Source organism: Tachypleus tridentatus, chromosome 5 (genome assembly GCF_004210375.1).
Source record: "Tachypleus tridentatus isolate NWPU-2018 chromosome 5, ASM421037v1, whole genome shotgun sequence".
NCBI classification, from domain to species: domain Eukaryota; kingdom Metazoa; phylum Arthropoda; class Merostomata; order Xiphosura; family Limulidae; genus Tachypleus; species Tachypleus tridentatus.
The window spans coordinates 34,432,149-34,453,340 of record NC_134829.1 but is presented as its reverse complement, the minus strand read 5'-3'; the positions used below and the strand labels follow the sequence as shown (position 1 = coordinate 34,453,340).

Genomic DNA, 21,192 nt, shown 5'->3' with positions numbered 1-21,192 from the left:
AGAAGAGGTAAGTATCTATTGGAAATACTTTTAATGTTCAGGAAAGTGTTAACTTCCATCATGACATCTTACATTTTCTCACAAAAAGCTAGAATCCCACAATTAACTGGTAGAGGGCTGCCCAAAAGGCCATGAGGTGTGATAAGGAATTAAAAGAACACTTCAGTGGGAAATTGCACCACTTATGAGCCAAGTATATTCTTCACCTTTGATTAATATCACTGCACAACAAAGTTTTTGCTTCTTGAACACTGTTGGATGTTCCTTATAGATTTTTGGCTGCTGATCACGAAAATCATATCCATATTTGCCCATCACGTACCATTTCATCGAAATCTTCAGTTTCACCAGAACATTGCTACAATGGAAAAACGATATCAGGGCAACTGGAATCCATCAATGCGTGCGGAATACTGTTGGACACTGCAATGTGATGCACCGGACATTGAATACAAGCGAAAATCAGGACCAAAACACTTTTAATTATGTTGAACTTAATAGCATATTAGAAACATAAACGCAATTAAATACGCTATTGCTAGTAAACAGTTAACTGTCTATTTCTCAGAGTTCCTATGTGATGAAGCAAAACCAAAACTGTATTTGTGCATACCCACCAGGTACCTGTCACAATCAGCAAAAACTTTTCAGGTAGCAAAACTCCTAAAAAAAATTGTTGTGCAGTGTATTTTGCCAAAACATGACTAGGGCATGACAGACCATAAATGAGAGTTGAACCTTAACCAACATCTGGTGACATTTAAAATTGTGAATTGGGTCTGCAGTAGGAAGGGGGTCCTTCACCTTTCATCTTAAATACAGGTTAAAGGAGCTCCCATACCAAGAACCCATCTTCACATGTGCACATCTCTACACAACCAACCGTAGATCCACTGCAAACTGACATCCAGTTGATGACAGGAAGAGGGACTGCAATTCTGGAGTTGCATCTCCAGTTCAAAACCTGGTGGTATTGGAAATTTATTGTCCAGTCTCTGGAAGAAGGAGTTTACCATATCTGATCATCATCTGATTCTTGAGAACTGACATCTGAAGGAGCACAGAAAGGAGAAAATCTAAGCACCTGGTAGCATCTAGAATTGTAGAACAAGTCTGTGATAGGAAAAGCATCATGCCACTGCCCTACTGTCAAATCAAGTGGTATTGTGCACAATCAAGGGGACAGTCTGTCATGGTACATCACACAAGTGACTAGGATCTGGTGAATGGAAATGACTCCCATACCCCACTAGAAGAAGGAAAAAAAATGTGTTGGAGAGCCAGGAGGACTGCAACACTGAAGATAGTGTACTTGGTTACTTCAATACCCAATACTGAAAAGCAGAGTGATTAAGTTGACTAAATGCTTCATCCAACACTTGGCAGCATCTGGAATTGTACATCAGGTCTGCATTAAGACGAGTGCAACACCAGGGATAATCACAGATTAGCAAAGATCCCTATCTGCTTTACTCATGCTATTCCATCTGTATACAGTCCAGAAGGAACAGAATTAATCAAGCAAGACTGTGAGGTACACCTATGAGTAGTCCAGTAGAATATCCCATCTCAATGATAGGCTAAAATAACCTTCTGATGTATTATTTTGTTTCTGTTTCTACATTTGCTATTTATGCATAGAGATGATAACAGAGTCAATCAACCAACACTTGGCAGCATACAGAATTATACATAAGTCTGCACTAGGAAGAGTCTGAACATCACAGTCATCTAGTATATTCACAGATTGCACATTGAGGATTTAAGACTAACTTTACCTTGTCGGACAACACTTTCCAAAGAATGGAAATCAAATATGTAATAAAGGCCCCTGCACAGAAAAATAAAAATAGAGTACTTACCATGACAGATAAACACTTATGGCACTGATGACATTCCTCAAAGGAAGATAGAAGTGTGCAGCCAGAGACATAGTAAGGTGATGAAACTGATGAGAAGAAAACACTAAGTAAATTGACTGGAAAATTCAACCCAGAAAGGTGTCAGGAGAGATGAGAATTTAAAAGAAGAAACAAATGGACTCAGGAACCATGGATGGAAGCAGTGCATGCCATATACCATTGAAGCAGTCTGACAAACAAGATGGTGGGATCAGAAAATTTTAGAAGGGCAGAAGTTGAACACAGGAAACAAGAGACAATTACAGAACATGACATACTTGAATACAAAATACAAAGGGAAAGAAGTTCTGGGCAAGTTTCCCAGAAATGATGTAAAACCAAGAGACATATTCAGGATGGGAGAAAAAAGGCTATCCAAATTCAAAATGAAAGATCACTGAAAACTTTTTTAGGACAATCATCAGTGTGTTCTGATTATAGCAGGAAAGTGGTCAATTCCCAACAGATCAGAGCTGTTACTTTATGGTACAAAAATCATGGTATTGACCCATTTGATGTGGTCATAAATTCTGCTGCCTCATGACCAACTAAAACTGTGAGTACTTAACTTACAAAATTGAAAAATGAGAGAAGATAAAATACAGTAAGTCGTAACCCTCCAAGAAACAGAACAAAAACATAAAATTACAAATTAACCACAGAAATACATGAAAGCATAAACATGTGTATAGGTTAATTAAAGCATGAGCAAAAAACATGTCTAATCAGTAGGACTACCAACTGAGAAATGATTAACATGTGCATGATTAGAGAAGGGTGCTAGTTACATTAGGGCTTGTGTCACATGCCTACTGGTGAAGGATGCTGTATAATTACTTGCATGTTAGTCTAAAATTAGTCTAATCATATAATTAATATCAAATGAATCACCTCTGTAAGAAAAAATTAGAAATGCAGTATACAACATCATTAAAATGTTATAACATGAGACATAATTAATATAAAACTTGCTTCTTTTTCTTCAATTTTCACTAAAGGATCAATATAATCTCCTACACCCAGACACTTGTGTCCTAAGAGGTGACGCTCCTTGTTAAAAGACCTTTGACACTTGGTACAAGAGTAACGTCCATCCGGGCCAGGTTGTGGAGGCGCTGGAGGATCAGGGAACTTTTCTGGTTGTGTTGGTTGCAATAACTCTATTGATCTGAGAAAGTACACATTTATACATAAAACATCACTAAAATAACTGTTCTAGCACTTACTGTATAAAATACACCTGCAATGCTTAACTTTTAAATACAATATTACTGAAAGTTACCAGGATGCAGGAGGAACTAGAACATACAGCTCTAAATGGGCTTCTTAACAAATTATTGAAATGTGAAACAATACATAGATTTGGAATCAAACCATTATAGAAAAAAATTAAATAAAAACTAACACAGCTGTGATGACCTTGTATATTAAATCGATACAGTTCATAGTTTACCAGTTAAAAAAATCTATTTCTGCAAGCAAATCAATTTTTTTTTCTAAAACTGAGCATGAAAGTAAAAAATATAATAACTATTCTTGTAACATTCTGAAAGCATACTTCTGTTGTTCGCTTTTTCGAGGCCTTCCTCTTCTTCTTTTAACTGGTGGTCCCTCTTGTGTTTGAGATGATTCACTAAACGGTTCCAAATAGAGACGGACACTTGTAGTGTTTACAGAGCTTGTTGTGTCAACTGGTGTGAATGACAATTTTTCTCTCACCTTTGTTCCTGAATTAATATCCACGTGTGTCACACTTGAATCTGAAATGAAAGGTTTGAGAATACAGAGAAAAAAATAGAGAGTTTATTAAGCAAATATTTTGAATGTGGATCACTACATAGATCACATCAAAAATGGAAAATATACAACCTTCATTAAAATTAGTTTAGCAGCCCAGGATACAACAGAGAACAAAATTTCCATCAACCTCATCCAATAAAAATAGATTAATAATGTATACAGTGATTAAGTTTGCATTAAAATAGAAAAAAAAAAATGTATATACAGGTTACTGAATAACAATAAAATTAATGAGGTAAAAAAAATAAACTTTTTTCATCCAAACTTTAGTTCCATTAGCAAAAGTATCTCTGCTTAGCATTTAATTTGTTGCATTCATTTGCTAAGTCTATTGAATACTGGTATAAAAGTTTCTAGAAATTCAGCCTTAATGTCCAGCTTCTCCATAGTAGTGTAAGTATTTTAGATGTCTTGAAGGTCTGTACCATATCCAAAAATGTTTCACAGTGCCCAGAGATTGGGAATTTACTTCTGCTAAACTTATATGTCACTAATCTCAAAGCCATGTATTGTGACAAATATCTGACACTAAACTACAGTGCGTTTTCTACTTTTACTTTATTAAACGATCCAAAATAGGTTAAACGATATATTCCCAAATACATGGGAAAAATTGTTTTTCTCTCAGCTCATCATCCTACAGGACTGGAAGTGGAAAATAAAAGGTACAGAATAATAACTGTCTCCATGTGTTATTAAAGGTTTTTCTAAGTTTATAAAATACACATGATAAATGTCTGTTTGCATAAGCTTCATAAAACCATGAAAAACATTCATTATAGTAAATTGTTTACTTGTGATTAGTTAATAAAAAAAAATCATTGAAAAAAAAATCCCAAGTTTGATAAAAGGTTTTAAACTAAAGTGCTACAAACAGAATTTTCATAAGTTACTAAATCCCTACATCTGAGTTCAGATTTACCAAAACTTTCAGTATATTTAGACATACCATAAACAGAAACTTCCATAAGTTAATATAATTATACTTGATTAGCTATACTCATTAATGCTTTGATTTTCTGTTTTCCTTCACTGGAAGTTAGATAGTAAAAATACATGTAAGTATTATTATTAATACTCACACATATATTTACTATCTTACTCCAGTAGCACATTACAACAAAAGACACTGTTTTAACTGATTTAACTAATATATTACAGGACAACAAGATTTTTGCAGACAAAGTTTATCAATATATCACTTTATGAGTTGATAGGAGTATTAAAAATAAAAAGAAGTACTAACACTATGAAAATCATAAATAATGAATTTTATCACTTCATTATTCATTTAAATATTCAGAAGTTGTTACAACAAAATTGTAATGTGTAATGTGAATACAGTATAATAATTAAAAACAATTCCTTATTTCTCCACTGGGTAGCACTTAATTTAAGTTAATATAACTAACAGGTGAATGACTAAATTATTTTCATATTTTCTACAGAATTACTAAAATTTAAAGATAAAATTAGAAGTTCTGACTTATCATCCCCCCCAAAAAAAACAAGCCTTTGCTTGCAATAAAACTAATTTTAGCTTACCAATTTATGAAACAAAGTTGTAGTTCAGTGAAATTAACAGTAATGTGATATGATTATGAATAATTTTACAGATAATTAATACAGGAGATAAGTTATTGGTATCAATTTCCTTCAGCATTATTACTGTATATATATAAAAAAGACAATCCAACTCACTACTGCATGATAGAGGAGCAAGCCTAGATATGAACTGCAATGACTCGGGACTACCAGATGTTACTGACTCATTATGAATATCTTGGAGATGTTTAACAATTTCTTTTTCACAAAGAGAAAAGCAATGACAAATAGAGCAGGCAAAGATATCTCCTGGCTGATTGTTTTCTGAAAAGATAATAAAACATATGTTGCATACCATACAAATGCACGAGTCATTCCATGCCAACTCACCCAGAAAAAAAAGAACTTTCCCATAGCTTTTCTTGAAAATATTCAAGGAAAAACTTAATTGTGATTTATTCAGTCATGCAAAATCCTAAAGCTGTACTGCATGGCTGAATAAATCAAAACGAAGTTGTTTGCTTAACTTTTTCAAGGAAATCTATGGCATGAACTGGAAATCCCTCACTTAGTTGACATGGAATGACTCATGTTGTGATCTAGTTCTTTTAATTACATCTTCCCAGAACAACAACCCTTGTTTGGATATATATGTATATTGTATACAAATACCAACATAAGTTCTGTCAACACACACCACACCTTCACATTTGTGCAACATACATTCAAAAATAAACCAAAAAGTATTTTTATTATAATACATTATCTCCAGCTATACTCTGTTTTAATTTGTACAAAGACGTGCACACAACCTGCAGTAAAAATACAATACTGATATATCAATAATCAAGAAAATGTCTCTTTTTAAATTGCTATTTCAACTCATAAAATGATGTGATTGGTTGCTACTCAGTATCGATACAGCAGCAAAGTTTTTTTCCATATAATTTCTTTAAATACATAGTAGCAAACTGGAAAAATGGAAGGTAAAGAAACAATTCACAAACCTCACTTCAACACAATAATGGATAAAGTACATTAAAGTTATTTATTTGATAATGGGGAGGGAAGATTTACGTGGAATTGTTTACTTTAAATTTTTGCTAACTGAAAAGAACTAAAAAAAAATCAATTCTCCCTTTCGGAAAAGTATTTTGGAACATAACAATTTTGAGTTCACAAGTTATCGTAAGTACTGCCTGCACAATTTTTCAACAAAACTAATTTTTGTTGTTAGTGCTATTTATAGAACTGTCAATAATTTTTTTTAATTATAAAGTAAAAACTGTTTTATGTATTATATAATAACTTTTATCAAAAAACCTGATAAAAATTCTACAGTAACAACTACTTATAATGAGTAACCATAACTATGAGTAACAGATACACTACAAATAGTTTTCATGACCACTCATCCTCAGATAATCAACTAGGTACACTTGCTACAAGTGGTGCTTTCACCCCTTTTCTGTTTCCAATGTCAGTCAGTAAGGTATGACACCAAAACAAGCACATCACAAAACAATACCAATATACTCTTTAATCCATAAAAGTTGCACACAAAGTAAAATCAGTACTTAATTCACTTACGTAAAGTTCTTATTTACTGTAGTCCTAAAATTCATGTTTACATAACATTTATTTTCTTTCAAGACCACATAGAAATTCCTCTCCATTTTATTGTAATGGATGAACATTTAAATATTACTTTAAATGATTTATAAAACAGACAAAAAAAAACTGAAAGTTAAGTTTACAATAAATAAAAATACTCACTATGGAAACACAAAACACACTGTAACCATCACACACATTACCACTTGCAAACACACATGCTTACTATAGTAATATGCTACTTACCATCCTAAAGTTTAAACAGTGCAGTACTAAGTGTTGAACAAAAGAACAATTAAATTAACTCTTACTAATTGATTGGAAATTTTCCTTCACTTCTGTACCACTAGTAGTTGTTATTAAAGATCTGCTACTAGGATTCTCTTCTCCTGGAGTCATTACTTCATTGCCAGAATCAAGAGTTGTGAAGTTCTCCAAGGACAGAGTTGGATTTTTGGGTAAACTGACATCACTAGACACAGCTGTGCATTGTTCTGGTAGGGTCAAAATCATCTGACTTGTTCCATTCGCAAGGTCTTCCTCAGAAGGACACTGTGTAATAGCTAGAACTTCAGTTTCATTACTGACTGGATGAACTATCTGTATATTTCCCATGAGAGTGATGTTTCCATTAGGATTAGGAACAAAAGTTACTCCTTCTAGTTCTTCTACAGTCAGGCCTGTAACTAGAGCAGTCCTTAATAAACAAGTTTGTCCAATACCTAATTAATGTTTAAAACTAAGAGATTTGTAGTTACACAAATATATATATTAAACTCCCTTTATGATCTGTTAGCAGAAATATATTACTTTGTTAAAACATTTTTTTAAACAAAGACTACTTCTAGTATTACAAAAACATGCAATTTTCACAAACAAACTATTTAATAACAGCTATCAATCTGATCATATCATGACAAATCCTACCACAAGCTTCAACTGCATCTTGAATTACACTTCCTCTTGTTTTTTCTTCCTTAACTGTTTGATTTTCTCCTTGCTTAGGTTCAGCCTGAACATCACGATTTAGTGAAATGGTGTCTTTCTCAAAATCCAGGTGGTGTTGGTGTTTTTCAATAATGTGTTGATTCCATTTATCTTGTGTGTGGAAATGAGTTTTACATTCATCACAGGTTATTGTACTTAGGGTTTGTTTGTGATCTACAAATGTTTCAATATCATGAAACTCTTCTTGACAAATTCCACAAATGAAAACATCCATTCTAATAGAGAAAAAAATACAATATTAATTGTTACTTAAAAAAATTTAAACCACCATTTTATTAAATACCAAAATATGAAACAAAGGATGAAGTGTAATAAAAATTAGAATAGCATCCTTATCATTTCATATTTAGGATTTTTATTTCCAACATTTGATTGCAATCGTAAACCTATATGTAGAATATCAACAACTACTCTTTTGAGAAATGATTGAACAAGTGTTGACACAGAACTATGTAGTCCAAACACTAGCATGATGAAGTTTCATTAATTACCATAAAAGTTTTTGTCTTTTTCTGTTTATCGTAATTTGCTACCATTCACTCTGCAGATCATGGTATTAAATGAAGTAAGGATGTTAGAAAAAGCATTAATGATAGAATTCTTGTAAGCGATGGCTGTCCTTTTCATAACATACACCTCCCAGCATCTATTCAGAAGTGAGACCAATTCAAGTATTTGTTTTTTACCTAATAAATGGTGAACAATGTCTACCAATTGTAATCAGCTCTAACACTCCTTTAACCCTAAATTACTATTTGTTTCTTACCATTCCCTACTGTGCTTTTGCCTATTTCAGTAATCAGTGTACAGAACTGATAAAAAAAACATGAAATTATTCATTTTCTGTGTAAAATACACAGATGACCCTTTGAGCAATTAATGCAAATAAGAATGTTTTCTCTCCATTTTTTGTGACTGATACATTATTAGGGATTCTATAACAAAAAAGTCATGGTCCCACATGCTATTTCATATATTTTATAGAGAAATGTGGTTAAAGAGACAGCAGAGCCCATACCTCATTGATAATTCTAGGATTAAAAGTTTCTTCTTACTTAGCAGTAAATAATGTCTAAAGCAATGATGAACTGCTGTTGAACATATCTACAACGTATATTTGTTGTTTTTTGGCATCATAACCTGTGGAAAAAGGTTTACTAACTTTTGAAGAATAAAAACAAATCATAAGTAACACTACTCAAAATCCTTCACATTTCCTAAAGATGAGATAACAAAGAATTTTAAAAATAACTGTTTACTTTATTGCTTCCACTTTACCAACTTATGTACATTCTTAACTTTCAATTAAGAATATGTCACATTTGTAACTTGTGCATGAACTTCAGTGTTTACATGCTTACTAATGTTCTTCCACTAAATATTTTTAACAAACATTTTGAATTTTTGTGTTTTCTACATGTGTAATAATCAAACGTAATTTCAATAAAGGCATGCATCTAATATTAGAGCTTCACTTTTAGCTAGAGATAGCAACATGATAATGTTAAATAAGTTTTCATCCATAAGTATGGTAACTGACACATACATCTACTGTACCCATTTTTGTTTTTTTCAACAAATATCATGAAATTGTTTAATAACAGTTTGTGTTTCCATGAGGTCTATTTCCAAGAGGTATTCCTTTTCCATGTCTAAAAAATACATGAAATATCAATAAAGGCATGCATCTAATATTAGAGCTTCACTTTTAGCTAGAGATAGCAACAAGATAATGTTAAATAAGTTTTCATCCATAAGTATGGTAACTGACACATACATCTACTGTACCCATTTTTGTTTTTTTCAACAAGTATCATGAAATTGTTTAATAACAGTTTGTGTTTTCCATGAGGTCTATCTCCAAGAGGTATTCCTTTTCCATGTCTAAAAAATACATGAAATATCGCAACAAAAATGTTTCAACATAGCTGTTGACTTTGTTTTCCTTTCATTGGAATCCTGTTGCCATAAGAACTCATCTAATTTCTAGTTTTCTGTGTGAAAGTATTTTTACATCTTTGAAGATAACAAATTAAGCAATACAAACTATAGATTCATGTGGCAATAAGTATGTTACAAATAATTTTGTTTATTGTTCTGAGAACTAACTCAGAGCAAGTCTACCCCAAAAAAATTTCATATAATAAAAAAGACAGCACTCCAACTGAATTTTCTGCAGAAATTTAACTAATCCATTTTATGGCTCAATTTCACAAATATAATTAATTTACATGAATCTTCCTCCATGTATATTGCTACAGGGCTTATAATTATGGCCTTGTCGAAGGCCTTTTCGATGTTCCAAGTACAAACCTTCAATGATCACAAAAATTAGAACTTGCACTCATGTTTCTGTCCTGATTTTGCTGTTTGTTTAATATCTCAGGTTTTCACACTTAAAAACATTCAAGTTTTGGCATTGTTTTCCTTGAATAGAGTTTCTGATGGAATAATCTCTCAATTATTTACACACTTGTTCAAGTAATGTCCTGTTAAAATTCCAATTGCAAAGTAGATATTGAGTTCTGTACATCAGCAACTTTCTTTAATAACAGCTTCATTGCAAGACTGACAGATTTCACCGAAGTATTTTTTATACCTTACACCAAAATGTCTTCATCTTGAATGACATAGATGAACTGATCATGTCCCAATGAATACATGCTCTTCTGGAACATTCATGAACAGGACAACTGGAAAAAGGCACTAAGTATGTTCAATGAAATTTCTCTGTCTCCTTTCCTTTAATGATATATAACTATGTGACATTTGTAAAGCATGTGATTTGTTACTGATCACAGAATTTAGGTTTCCTTGTATGTGTTTTAAACCATACAGTCAATGAACCCATATCTGAATATTTTAATATGTATAATAAATCAGATGTTTTTAAATAGGAAAATCTGTCTTCATACCCAAAAAATATGGTATTTTCAGATTTAAAAACTGTTGTTAATTCAATATATGTTTACATTTTTTATTTAATATGACACATATCTATCTGTATATGTCAATATTATACATACTTTTTTTTTTTTTTTGAAGGGTGGGAAAATTTTATTTAAGATTTTTCACTATATCTAACTAATTAGGTACAATGTAATCAACCACATTATTTTCAAATTCTTTATAAAATTACATGTGCTGTGCTAGCAATTTAGTTTGATAAATTAGTACATGAGAAAGACTCATTTTAGCCAAATCTGAAATGAGGCTGTCAAAATTTTTTATTCAAATACACTTCACCTTCAAACAACAGAAGTTTATAAATATACATAACAGATAATGAACCTTTAGTGATGAATAAGAAATCAAGCCTGATACAAGTGTCTGGCAAATGTGACATAGTTATATTACACAACAGTTTTAAAATTCTGACTTGAGAATGTAGTGAGGAAAACTTAAGAATAGAAAACATTACTGATTAACAAAAAATGTCAGAGCTAGATACAAGAAACTCTGTGGTTAACTTACTGGTGCATGTATAGAAATAATTCAGTTTGTTATTTCCTTTAAGAGTCCACAATGTGGATATGACATTAGGAACTTTGTGTCTGTTGAAGGGATCACATTCATGCATGATGCTTGTAGGATGTGATCTGGTATAAGAATACCTTCAGACACATGTAGCATAGCTGCACAGAAAATAAGCCATATAGTTCTTAAAGTTCCAGGTAGTATACTGAAGGTGAGTGGAAGAGCTCTTAGCCAAACTCTTAGACTAGCTGAAAGAAATACAAGTTGTCCAATTGTTAAATTTCCCAAATAGGCATGGAAGTGATCTAGTTTGTCATGATTTTCATCTAACAAACTGTGTATATACACACACACACATATATATATATATATATTATGGAAATCCTGCCATAAGTATTTTATTCTGTACCATGACAAATATTGCTAATCTTTCTTGAACAAATCTCTCACAAATATGCAGAACTGAACATATTGTAAGCCCTTTTGACAATAATTTTGAAACACACTGTGTGTATTGTTGGATAAATGAAAGAAGTGTATTTCTCAATCAAAATTAAAATTTTGTTCTTCCAATCTTCTTATCTACTTCTCTTTTATAATGTTGAGTCTTATTAGAAAATATTTTAAATGCTCTAACTTTCTTAATGACTTTGCATACCTGCAGCCATTTGTGACTGTCAGTTCCACTCATGCTGCCAGATTGAAATCCACCAGGCCTCCAACAGCATACTTTGGGGACATATTGATGACTCATAGTCTTAATGAGAAATTACAGTTCAAGATACACTACATCACCAAAAGTATGTGAACACCCCTTCTAATTAGTGGATTCTGCTATTTCAGCCACACCCATTGATAAAAGGTGCATAAAATCAAGCATACAGCCAAGCAATCTCCATAGACAAACTTTATCAGTAAAATGGGTCATACTGAAGAGCTCAGTGACTTTCAATGTAGCACTGTCATAAGATGCCACCTTTCCAACAAGTCAATTTATCAAATTTCTGCCCTGCTAGAGCTGTCCCACTCAACTGTAAGTGCTGTTATTGTTAAGTGGAAACATCTAGGACCAACATCTCAGCCTCAAAGTAGTAGGCCACACAAGCTGACAGAATGGGACCTCTGAGTGCTGAAGATCAAAGTACGTAAAAATCATCTGTCCACAGCTGCAACACTCACTACTGAGTTCCAAGTTGGAAGCAATGTCAGTACAAGAGCTGTTCATTGGGAGCTTCATGAAAGGGGTTTCCATTGCTGAGCAGCCACACACAAGCCTAAGATTACCATGCACAATGCCAAGCATCACTTGAAGTGGTGTAAAACACATTGACATTGGACTCTGAAGCAGTGGAAATGTGTTCTCTGAAGTGATGAATCATGCTTCACTATCTGATGGATGAATCTAGGTTTGGTAGTTGCCAGGAGAATGCTACCTGCTTAAATGCATAGTGTCAACTGAAAAGTTTTGTAGAGGAGGAAAAATGGTCTGGGACTGTGTTTCAGTTTGGGCTAGGCTTTTTAGTTCCATGAAGGGAAATCTTAATGCTACAGCATACAATGACATTTGAGAAAATTGTGTGCTTTCAACTTTGTGGCAACAGTTTGGAGAAGGCCCTTTTTTGTTTCAGAATGATGATGCCCCCATGCACAAAGTGAAGTCCATGAAGACATGGTTTGCCAAAGTTGGTGTGAAAAGTTTGACTGGCCTGTACAGAGCCCTGACCTCAAACCCATCGAACACCTTTGGGATAAATTGGAATGCCAACTGCAAGACAGACGTTCTTGCTCAACATCACTAATGCTCTTGTGGCTGAATGGGAGCAAATCCCCACAGACATGTTTCAAAATCAAGTTAAAAGCTTTACTAAAAGAGTGGAGGCTGTTATAGCAGCAAAGAGGGGAGGAATTCCATATTAATGCCCATGGTTTTGGAATGAGATGTTCAACAAGCACATGTGGGTGTGATGATTGAGTGATGTATCTCCTAAAAATAATCATAATTCCAAAAAAACATAGCCTTGATTAATAAAGTATGCAATTTATTTGTGGAAGTAGACAAGCTCTTACTTTTCACTTTTAAAATTGAAAAGAAACTGAATGGAGGAATAATAACAAAGTACATGTAATTCAGTGACAAAAGTTCACTTCTGAAGCATTTCACCTACAATAAGACTGTCAGTATTGGTCAAGTTCCTTGTGATGTACATATTTCAGATACCACAATAAAAACAGTTACAAAAATACAAATGTTGTTGTATAATTAAACCTTTGATAATGCAGTAAAATACTATAACTAGGCCTATCATTACAAATTTTGCTACAATTAAAAATAATTGAAAGTTTTATTCATACATGTTCAGAAAAATATACCTGCTCATATAATAAGGTTTAAAACTTGCACAGCCAAAGATATTGTTTCAAATTAATCCACAGTATGCTGTAATAACATTAAGCTTTTATTATTGCACTTACAGCAGGGTCTGTACACACTGATGATGCAAATAAGATAAACATAATATGCATGATCAGTGGCTAAATTGTGATTCTGAAGGAAGGGGAATTTTTTTTGTGATCCATCTTGTAGTGAAATGTGTCTTTATATATGTGTAAACCAGGTCAGATGCATTTAGCACCTCCCAAGTTCTTGTATTAGATCTACTTATTTTTGGAAAAAAAGCAGTAACTCTCTAAATAAAGTTTCTTTTGCATTACAAGCAATATGAATAGTCTTCAATAGAAATTTGATGCCAATTTACTGTATATTTATAAACAATACTTATCTGCACTTTTAAATTTTACAAACTCAAAAAATGCCTCTTTTTTTTAAAAAGCATGAAAATAACAAATTATTATATTACATGATTTGCAGTTTTCACTATGAATTATAATGTAACTCACATTTTATACTATGCAGTAATATTTATAAAAATTACAGACTTGTAATCATCACTTAAAAATTCAATATTCATGAAATTACTATGTATATTGTCTTTAATTAAAATTACATATACTGTAGTAGGCAGTAATACTAAACATTTGAATTATACTAATTTATTCACTAATGAGACATTACATTTACAGCAGAAACAGAAATGTACCATTACTGATATAAAATCAACTGTAAAAAGTGCCAGTAAACCCAGAGGTTACAATTTACAATGGTACATAGTACTGACTCCAATGTTACTCTTAATTAAAGTGCTGGCTGCAAATCTAGAAAGCAGTTCAAACAGAACTTAGAACTTGGTCCATATCAAACTGTAACGTAAAGAATCCCTTGCCCGATATTAAAGCTAAAATATGTTAGATTGTTATTATTATTAGTGCTAGTAGAATTTCAATATACTATATCATAATATCATTAATATACTCATTATAAAAAGTACGTTGATGATTAACAATAACACTAATAATTATAACGTTACAATCAGTAACAAACATGTAAAATTAAAAATATACATTTTAAGTTTTAATTTTAACATTAAACCGCTATTTAGTTCACCGATTTCATAATTCTGATTCTACTTACAACTATTAAGCATCACTGTTCTTAAATAAACTGGTTTTCTGTTTTCCCCTAAAATGATGGAATAAATACAATTGAAAACGCTAAAACTAACAGTTGTACGAGAAATACACATTTAAATCGACGCCATATTCTGGCCGACATTCACACATACATTACACAGAGTAGTCTGTTCTTGCAAAATTGTAAGTTTAAGTTCTTTTTTCAAGGTTTCTTGTCACAATATTTTTTCTTTAATAATCTACTCAAATTTTATACTATATACTGCATAAAATGATTTAAAATTAGTTAATACCTTGTTTCGAAAATGATGTGAATTTTCCGAGTACTAATACTAAAATTAGGAGTTCTTACAATCGGATATGACGTTGAATCATGTGACAAGGCGCTCATTTCCCAGTCGTGTTACCAGTGTATCTGCGGTTTTATCCTCGTTGAAAAGAAGGGATGAGAGACTTAGTGTTTCATTGTGAAGCCTTAATAAAATTTAAAAAAAAGGAAAAAGGATGTTGTAGAAACGAAATACTACAAAACAAACCAAATTGTCATCCCAGTTATACCTATTTATGAAATAAACTAAAAGATTTACTGTAACCATATGTAGTGTAGAATAAAAATACGATTAACTCTGGGTTAAATTCACTTTTCCAAAATAGAGGCCTGATATTAATAAATATATGCGAAAATACTAGCTGATTACTTCCATCTGATAAAAAACCTCGAAACGAATCAATTTGTCTTTACCATAAATGAATAGGCTGCCTAAAAGTAAAACGCATAAACATGGCTGTCCCCCTGTGTTAGATCAATAGCTTAAGCCTTATCCGTTATCCAAATGGCCAGCACAACATCTGTTCTAGAAAAGTTCTTGTTTTCTTAAGTATGCATGATAAAGTTTTCTCTAATAAAAATAGGTAGATGAATGAAAGAAAGTTGGTCAATGTGACGTTGATTCTCTTTATACAAAAGTATCAATTAATAAAGTTGACATCCTATGAAGAATATTATCTGAATGTAAAACATTCTGCTACCTGTGGTAGGTTATATTATGGAAATGTGTATTGAAGATAAATATATTTACTTGTATGCAAGGGATGATATTACAAACAACAGTATTGAATATTTATGGCCTAACCTTTATCTTCATGAAGTATTTGAAAAGTAAATAACTTCCTTCAGGGGATCAGAATACAAAGAAACCTGGTTCTGAGGTTAATGAAATACTTTCTGTTTTATCAAATAATAAAAACGGTTTTCAACTTTGTTTTTTTTTTTATTTCCAGGAGATAAACAAGCTTCTCAGAATTATTAAATTTAAATTTGAATGGAAAAACCAATGATTCGCTCATATGTTTGGACATTATCATAACTGGAGCAGAAACAGGACCTGTTATTTTTGTATAAAAGAAAATCAACAAACTCTATAAGTTTAAGGTATGTCCACTTTTTCTCATGTCACCATAAAATGGTTAAAACATCAATGTTTTTAAGAGCTTATAGTCTACATCACCATATGATCCTTGATAAAGAAATAAAAAAATTATACACTTTTTTATGGTATCCCACAGGTTTTATAAAAAAAATCCCCATCAAAATAAAAATAAAACATTCTCTTGTAACAGTGACCAGTAAACAGCATCATCTACATATGAAAGTGATTAGAAAATACTTTATGTCAACCACAATTCTAATGTTTTGGCTTTAGAGAAGTACCTGAAAAATTTCAAGGTTTCTAAATATCTCAGCACCATAAAAAATTTCTTACTCTCAAATAAATTTCACCTCAAAAAATCAACAAGGGATCTATATAGTCCAGAGCCAATCTTGCAGAACATAAAAAAGGATGTTAAAATGGATCAAGTAAATAATGTTGCTTTCTTTTACTCATAAGGGATTTTGGTCATAGAATTAGAATTGGCAAAAAATAATACACAAAACTAGAAATTATATCCAAAGAAGAATTGTGGAAAGTTCGTTAATTCAAAGGTTGCCAAATTACATGAATATTTGAAGGACATTTTAAGCTGAACCCCTTTACATTATTTGGAAAAATAAACTTCCACAATAAAATAATGTATGTATTTTTCTCACTAACACATTTTGGATATCCAGAAGAGAATATATGAAAATAAAAGTTGAAAGTAGTATTCACATAAATATGGTGTTGTTCTGTTATTGTGGATTTAAACTTTATTTTAGGCTAACTTACATGGTATTGTGTATTTATTTGATATTATAATAGAGTAAGTAAATTTAAGTTATGGATTTAAAATGCTTCACCATACCCTTAAGTCTTTTACAAAATAATTTAATGATTTTAAAACACAACAGTTTTCAATTTAACAAGATATATAGGAGAAAGGCTATAAAAAGATTAACCACCATGAGCCCTTAAATATGTTAGTAGAATTAATACTGCACTTTCTTCAAATCTCATGTAAATGTAAGTTCATTGCAGTGAGTTAAAAGATAACACATGCAGTTTCTTGTTTTCTTAAAAAGATGGATTGAGAAGTCTGTCCAGTTAGTGTTGAAAAGAAACTTTTACATTCATACCCAATAAATCTGTTGATCAAATTGTAACTTTAATTTTATTGGTACTGTTGAAAATTAAAATCTTTAATACCTAACATCAGGGGTGCCAATTCTCTTGGCTAATAGCTACTTTCAGGAAATGGGAGGTAAGAAATTGTTAGTTGTATTTAAAGCTTTTTCTTTGTTTTATAGTTTACAATAAATGAATATGTTTAGAATTAGCATGGTGACAAAGCTACCAAGTTACTTCTTAATACCGTTTTATGCCCAGTTTGATTGTCCATTTCTCATGAATTCACTAACACACATTTTTGTTAGTGTATAGATTATAAATTACACATCTTTTTCTGACATTAGTTTTTTGGACATTGAAATGACCCCACATTAACATTTTCTAACTTTCACAAAAGCTTGTTTGTAGGTGCAGAGTTTAAATCATGCTTTGTTTGAATGATTTCTATACACTGATACACTTTTGTATTGTCACATATTTGAGCTGTGGCTTCATGGGCTGTGTGCTCAGCATTTATATATCTGGTGTTGGCAAATCCTAGACCATTTAAAAGTGCAATGTTAACATAATTACACTTATGACTGAATAGTGTATTTATTAAATGCTTTAACAACTACTTATGCTGCAAGATTGTTGGGCAATGTAGAGCCAAAGAACACCAAATCTTAAATAAGAAAGCCTTCCACATTTTCCTTAGAAGTAGAAAAACTTGCACAGTAAAACATTTAGGATAGAAATAGGCTTCAAAACCTCACCAAGGCAATAAGGATCCAGGTCCTTAAATGGAAGGCTAAATTACTATGCGAAGCCTATAAGTTAAATAACAGTATAACATAAATTTTGAAATTAAAAAAAACCAACAACTTAAATGCTCAAACTTCATGAAATTAGCAGCCATATTTTGAAATAAATAGTTTTCATGAAAACCACTGTCAAAGCACTTGATGAAATTCCAGTGACCTTTTAGGACATTCATCTGCATAAAGATAATCCTTGGTAGTGATATCCACAAACAACTTGTATTTGTAGCATTTTTATCAAAGGTATAGTCTTGTTGTCCTTTTTATAACTTATTACAATGGGCATTGTACTGTAAGGCTGTAGTACATAATTATGGCCATCAGACTGTGGAGGTGTGGTATACTGAGGTGAATTAACTGTAGAACTATATCAGAAAGGTCCACTTGAAAGTTAGAAATTCAATGAAGGTATCATTTATGGAATAATGCTAGAACCATTACATAACTAAGTTGATACTGAACAGAATAACGAGACTGGACAAATATAAAACATGAACAATCTTTATTAAATGAGATACATAAACACAGTGTGTGTACTTATAGTTTACCTATGTCAGATTGTCACTTCTACTGGATGTTCTCAGGTGAAAATGATCTACCAGACTGCCAAATCCAATGTTTTTTAGAGTAAGGAAAAGATTGTATTTTCCAAGCGCAATGTGTGCTATTACATGACTGGTCATTCTCATTACACACATGACAAATTATAACATCTAGAAATCACCTGAAGAACTTGAACGAATTGTTGTCAGCATTATTATAGTAATCAACGCCATATTAAACATTGATTTGTGCTGACAGTAACATGTATTAAATATTTCAAGAAATACAAGGTCAACTTGAAACCAGAACAAATTAACAGTTATAAAGTTACATTAACCTCTTTACGAGAATACAAAACTTGCAAACATTTATGAGATCTATGACAATTTAAACTCATTTTTCTTAATTATTGATGTGTCCTTTGCTTCACTTGAACTACTCATTTATTGGCTTAGAAAAATAAAATACAAATCTAATAATGTTTTATTTATTTTTTCAGTGTGAAGATAGCTGAGAAATATTCTGTGATAGAGTTTTTGATAATGTCACTTATTCTTATGAAACAACAGTTTGAACTTCACTGATTTTTTTTTGTATATATTGTCATAAAAAGCATAATGACTATCATAGAATATGAAAAGTGACATCTTAATATTTAATCTTATGTTTAGGAGTGATTCATTCTTTTATGTATTATTATATAAACCTATTTTTAAATGTAGTTCTATTTTTAAAATCTCTTTTTGCCCTAAAACGTAATAATCTCAAACTTTATTTCTTTTTTATAGATGAGGGGAAAAATTGTTATAAACCACAATAACATTAATAAATATAATTTTATTAAATTAATTTTTACTGGTCCATTATAGATTTCTGTAAAATGGTTCTGATTATTTTTTCTTTCTTGTAATTTGGGAAACATAACTTTGACTTTTTTATGTTTTGTTATTTTGGAAACAAAATGCCCTCATTGGTTTGTGTTAAAACACTGCAAATACCCCCAGAATTACTTGATCAGGTGATTTACTTAAGTACAGAGTATGAAACATGAAGTCAAACCAATATATACACCTATACAGAGTATGCACGAGTTTTTCTTGTTTTTTATCATCTCCAACACTAATTCAAAAAGAAAAGTGGGAGAGGTGTTTTTTTTTGTTTTTCTATAATTTTATTTTGAAAATCTTGGTATGAATTTTTTGTGAAAAATAGTTATACACTATTTCAGAAATGTATGCTATTTGAGTGCATTTTCTGTAACATCTCTTGCTACTTTTTGTTTTTCTCCAATTAATAACACTTGTTGCTTTTTCAGTTTTCTGATGCTCAACTTTGGGCTAATAGTGTTTATTCTTACAAAAAGACAGCCAAAGGTAAAATCTAAAATTTGAAGAAAATATGTATCACAGTAAATGTTTCTGAAAATATTTATAAATATCTACCACTGTTATATTTGTTTGCATTAAAAGTAATGATGTGGGTAATAAACGAAATTTTCATTAATTTATTGAATTGTTCTAAAATTTGTACACAAATATATAATCTAGAAATCATGTATGTCTTTACTAAGATGTAATTAGAAGCAAATATCAACAGTTATACATGTTGAGTTACTTCATTAACTCAGCTATAATTTGTGAAAAATATCTACAGTTTTTGCTTGTTACAAATTTTATTGTGTGTTACTTAGTAAAAATTTGGTTTTTGGTCCATATGGTGCCTTTATTTGTGATTATATGAATAAAAGTAAAATTTTAAGGATACCAGTAGACAATGTATAGAAAATTATAAAAGGTATTTTTGTAATAAAATTGATAAAATGTATATTTGAACAATGATGAGATTAAAAGAGAAATTACTATTGTAATTCATTAAGTAGTTGAAATTTAAACTGCAATTAACGTTTATCAACAACAAGAACCATGAATCACACACATAATGTTAAGGTAACACGTTACTGATGTTAAGCACCTTCGTTTATACAGCCTTCGAGACAGAAGGAAGACTGCTAATGATGTCAGGCATGAGATAAACAATCACGTACCATCCATGATGATGAGAAACCCACTTGAAATAAATATGTATTCTCAAGACAAAATGACCATGTGCCAAATGACAGAAGCATCCAGATATACAATATCATGAAGATTCAAAGTGAGTGGAATACTTGGTTGTGTAGCAGATTAAAAACCTTTACTTTGATCTCCAAAGACTATCAAGAGATTGAAATTTGTTAAAATGTACAAAACTGGACAGCTGATGAATGGAAAAGGGTGTTATGGATGGATGAGTCCAAGTCTGATATATTTTTTTAAAAGTGTAGGTTGTCTATCCAGCAAAATAAAGGTAAAAGACACCTCAATGTATAGCACATACTATGAAGCATGGGTAGGCAGTATCATGGTGTAGGGGCGTTTTTCTGCTAAGTTG

The 21,192-nt window shown here is 31.5% G+C and overlaps 1 protein-coding gene and 1 long non-coding RNA gene across 5 annotated transcripts in view; one reads left to right on the top strand and one right to left on the bottom strand.

The window, feature by feature from the left end:
- LOC143250909 (zinc finger protein ZFAT-like) overlaps positions 1 to 15,282 on the bottom strand; it is a 51,879-nt gene extending 36,597 nt beyond the window's left edge. Inside the window, exons 1-6 of one of the 4 annotated variants that reach the window (XM_076502082.1) lie at positions 15,167 to 15,282; positions 7,788 to 8,083; positions 7,172 to 7,546; positions 5,403 to 5,570; positions 3,460 to 3,661; positions 2,874 to 3,069 (exon numbers count right to left, since the gene is read on the bottom strand). In XM_076502082.1, the coding sequence (XP_076358197.1) occupies positions 2,874 to 3,069; positions 3,460 to 3,661; positions 5,403 to 5,570; positions 7,172 to 7,546; positions 7,788 to 8,083; positions 15,167 to 15,264 (1,335 nt within the window). In that variant the 5' untranslated portion in view covers positions 15,265 to 15,282. Of the gene's footprint in view, positions 1 to 2,873; positions 3,070 to 3,459; positions 3,662 to 5,402; positions 5,571 to 7,171; positions 7,547 to 7,787; positions 8,084 to 14,874; positions 15,029 to 15,166 lie in introns of those variants that run through there. The other 3 variants (XM_076502083.1, XM_076502084.1, XM_076502085.1) reach the window with 3 other exon arrangements.
- An 887-nt stretch (positions 15,283 to 16,169) lies between these two features.
- On the top strand, positions 16,170 to 20,885 carry LOC143250912 (uncharacterized). The gene is made up of 3 exons (XR_013028431.1): positions 16,170 to 16,305; positions 20,078 to 20,135; positions 20,748 to 20,885. It is a non-coding gene; the product is annotated as an uncharacterized LOC143250912 (long non-coding RNA).
- Positions 20,886 to 21,192: the final 307 nt, after the last annotated feature.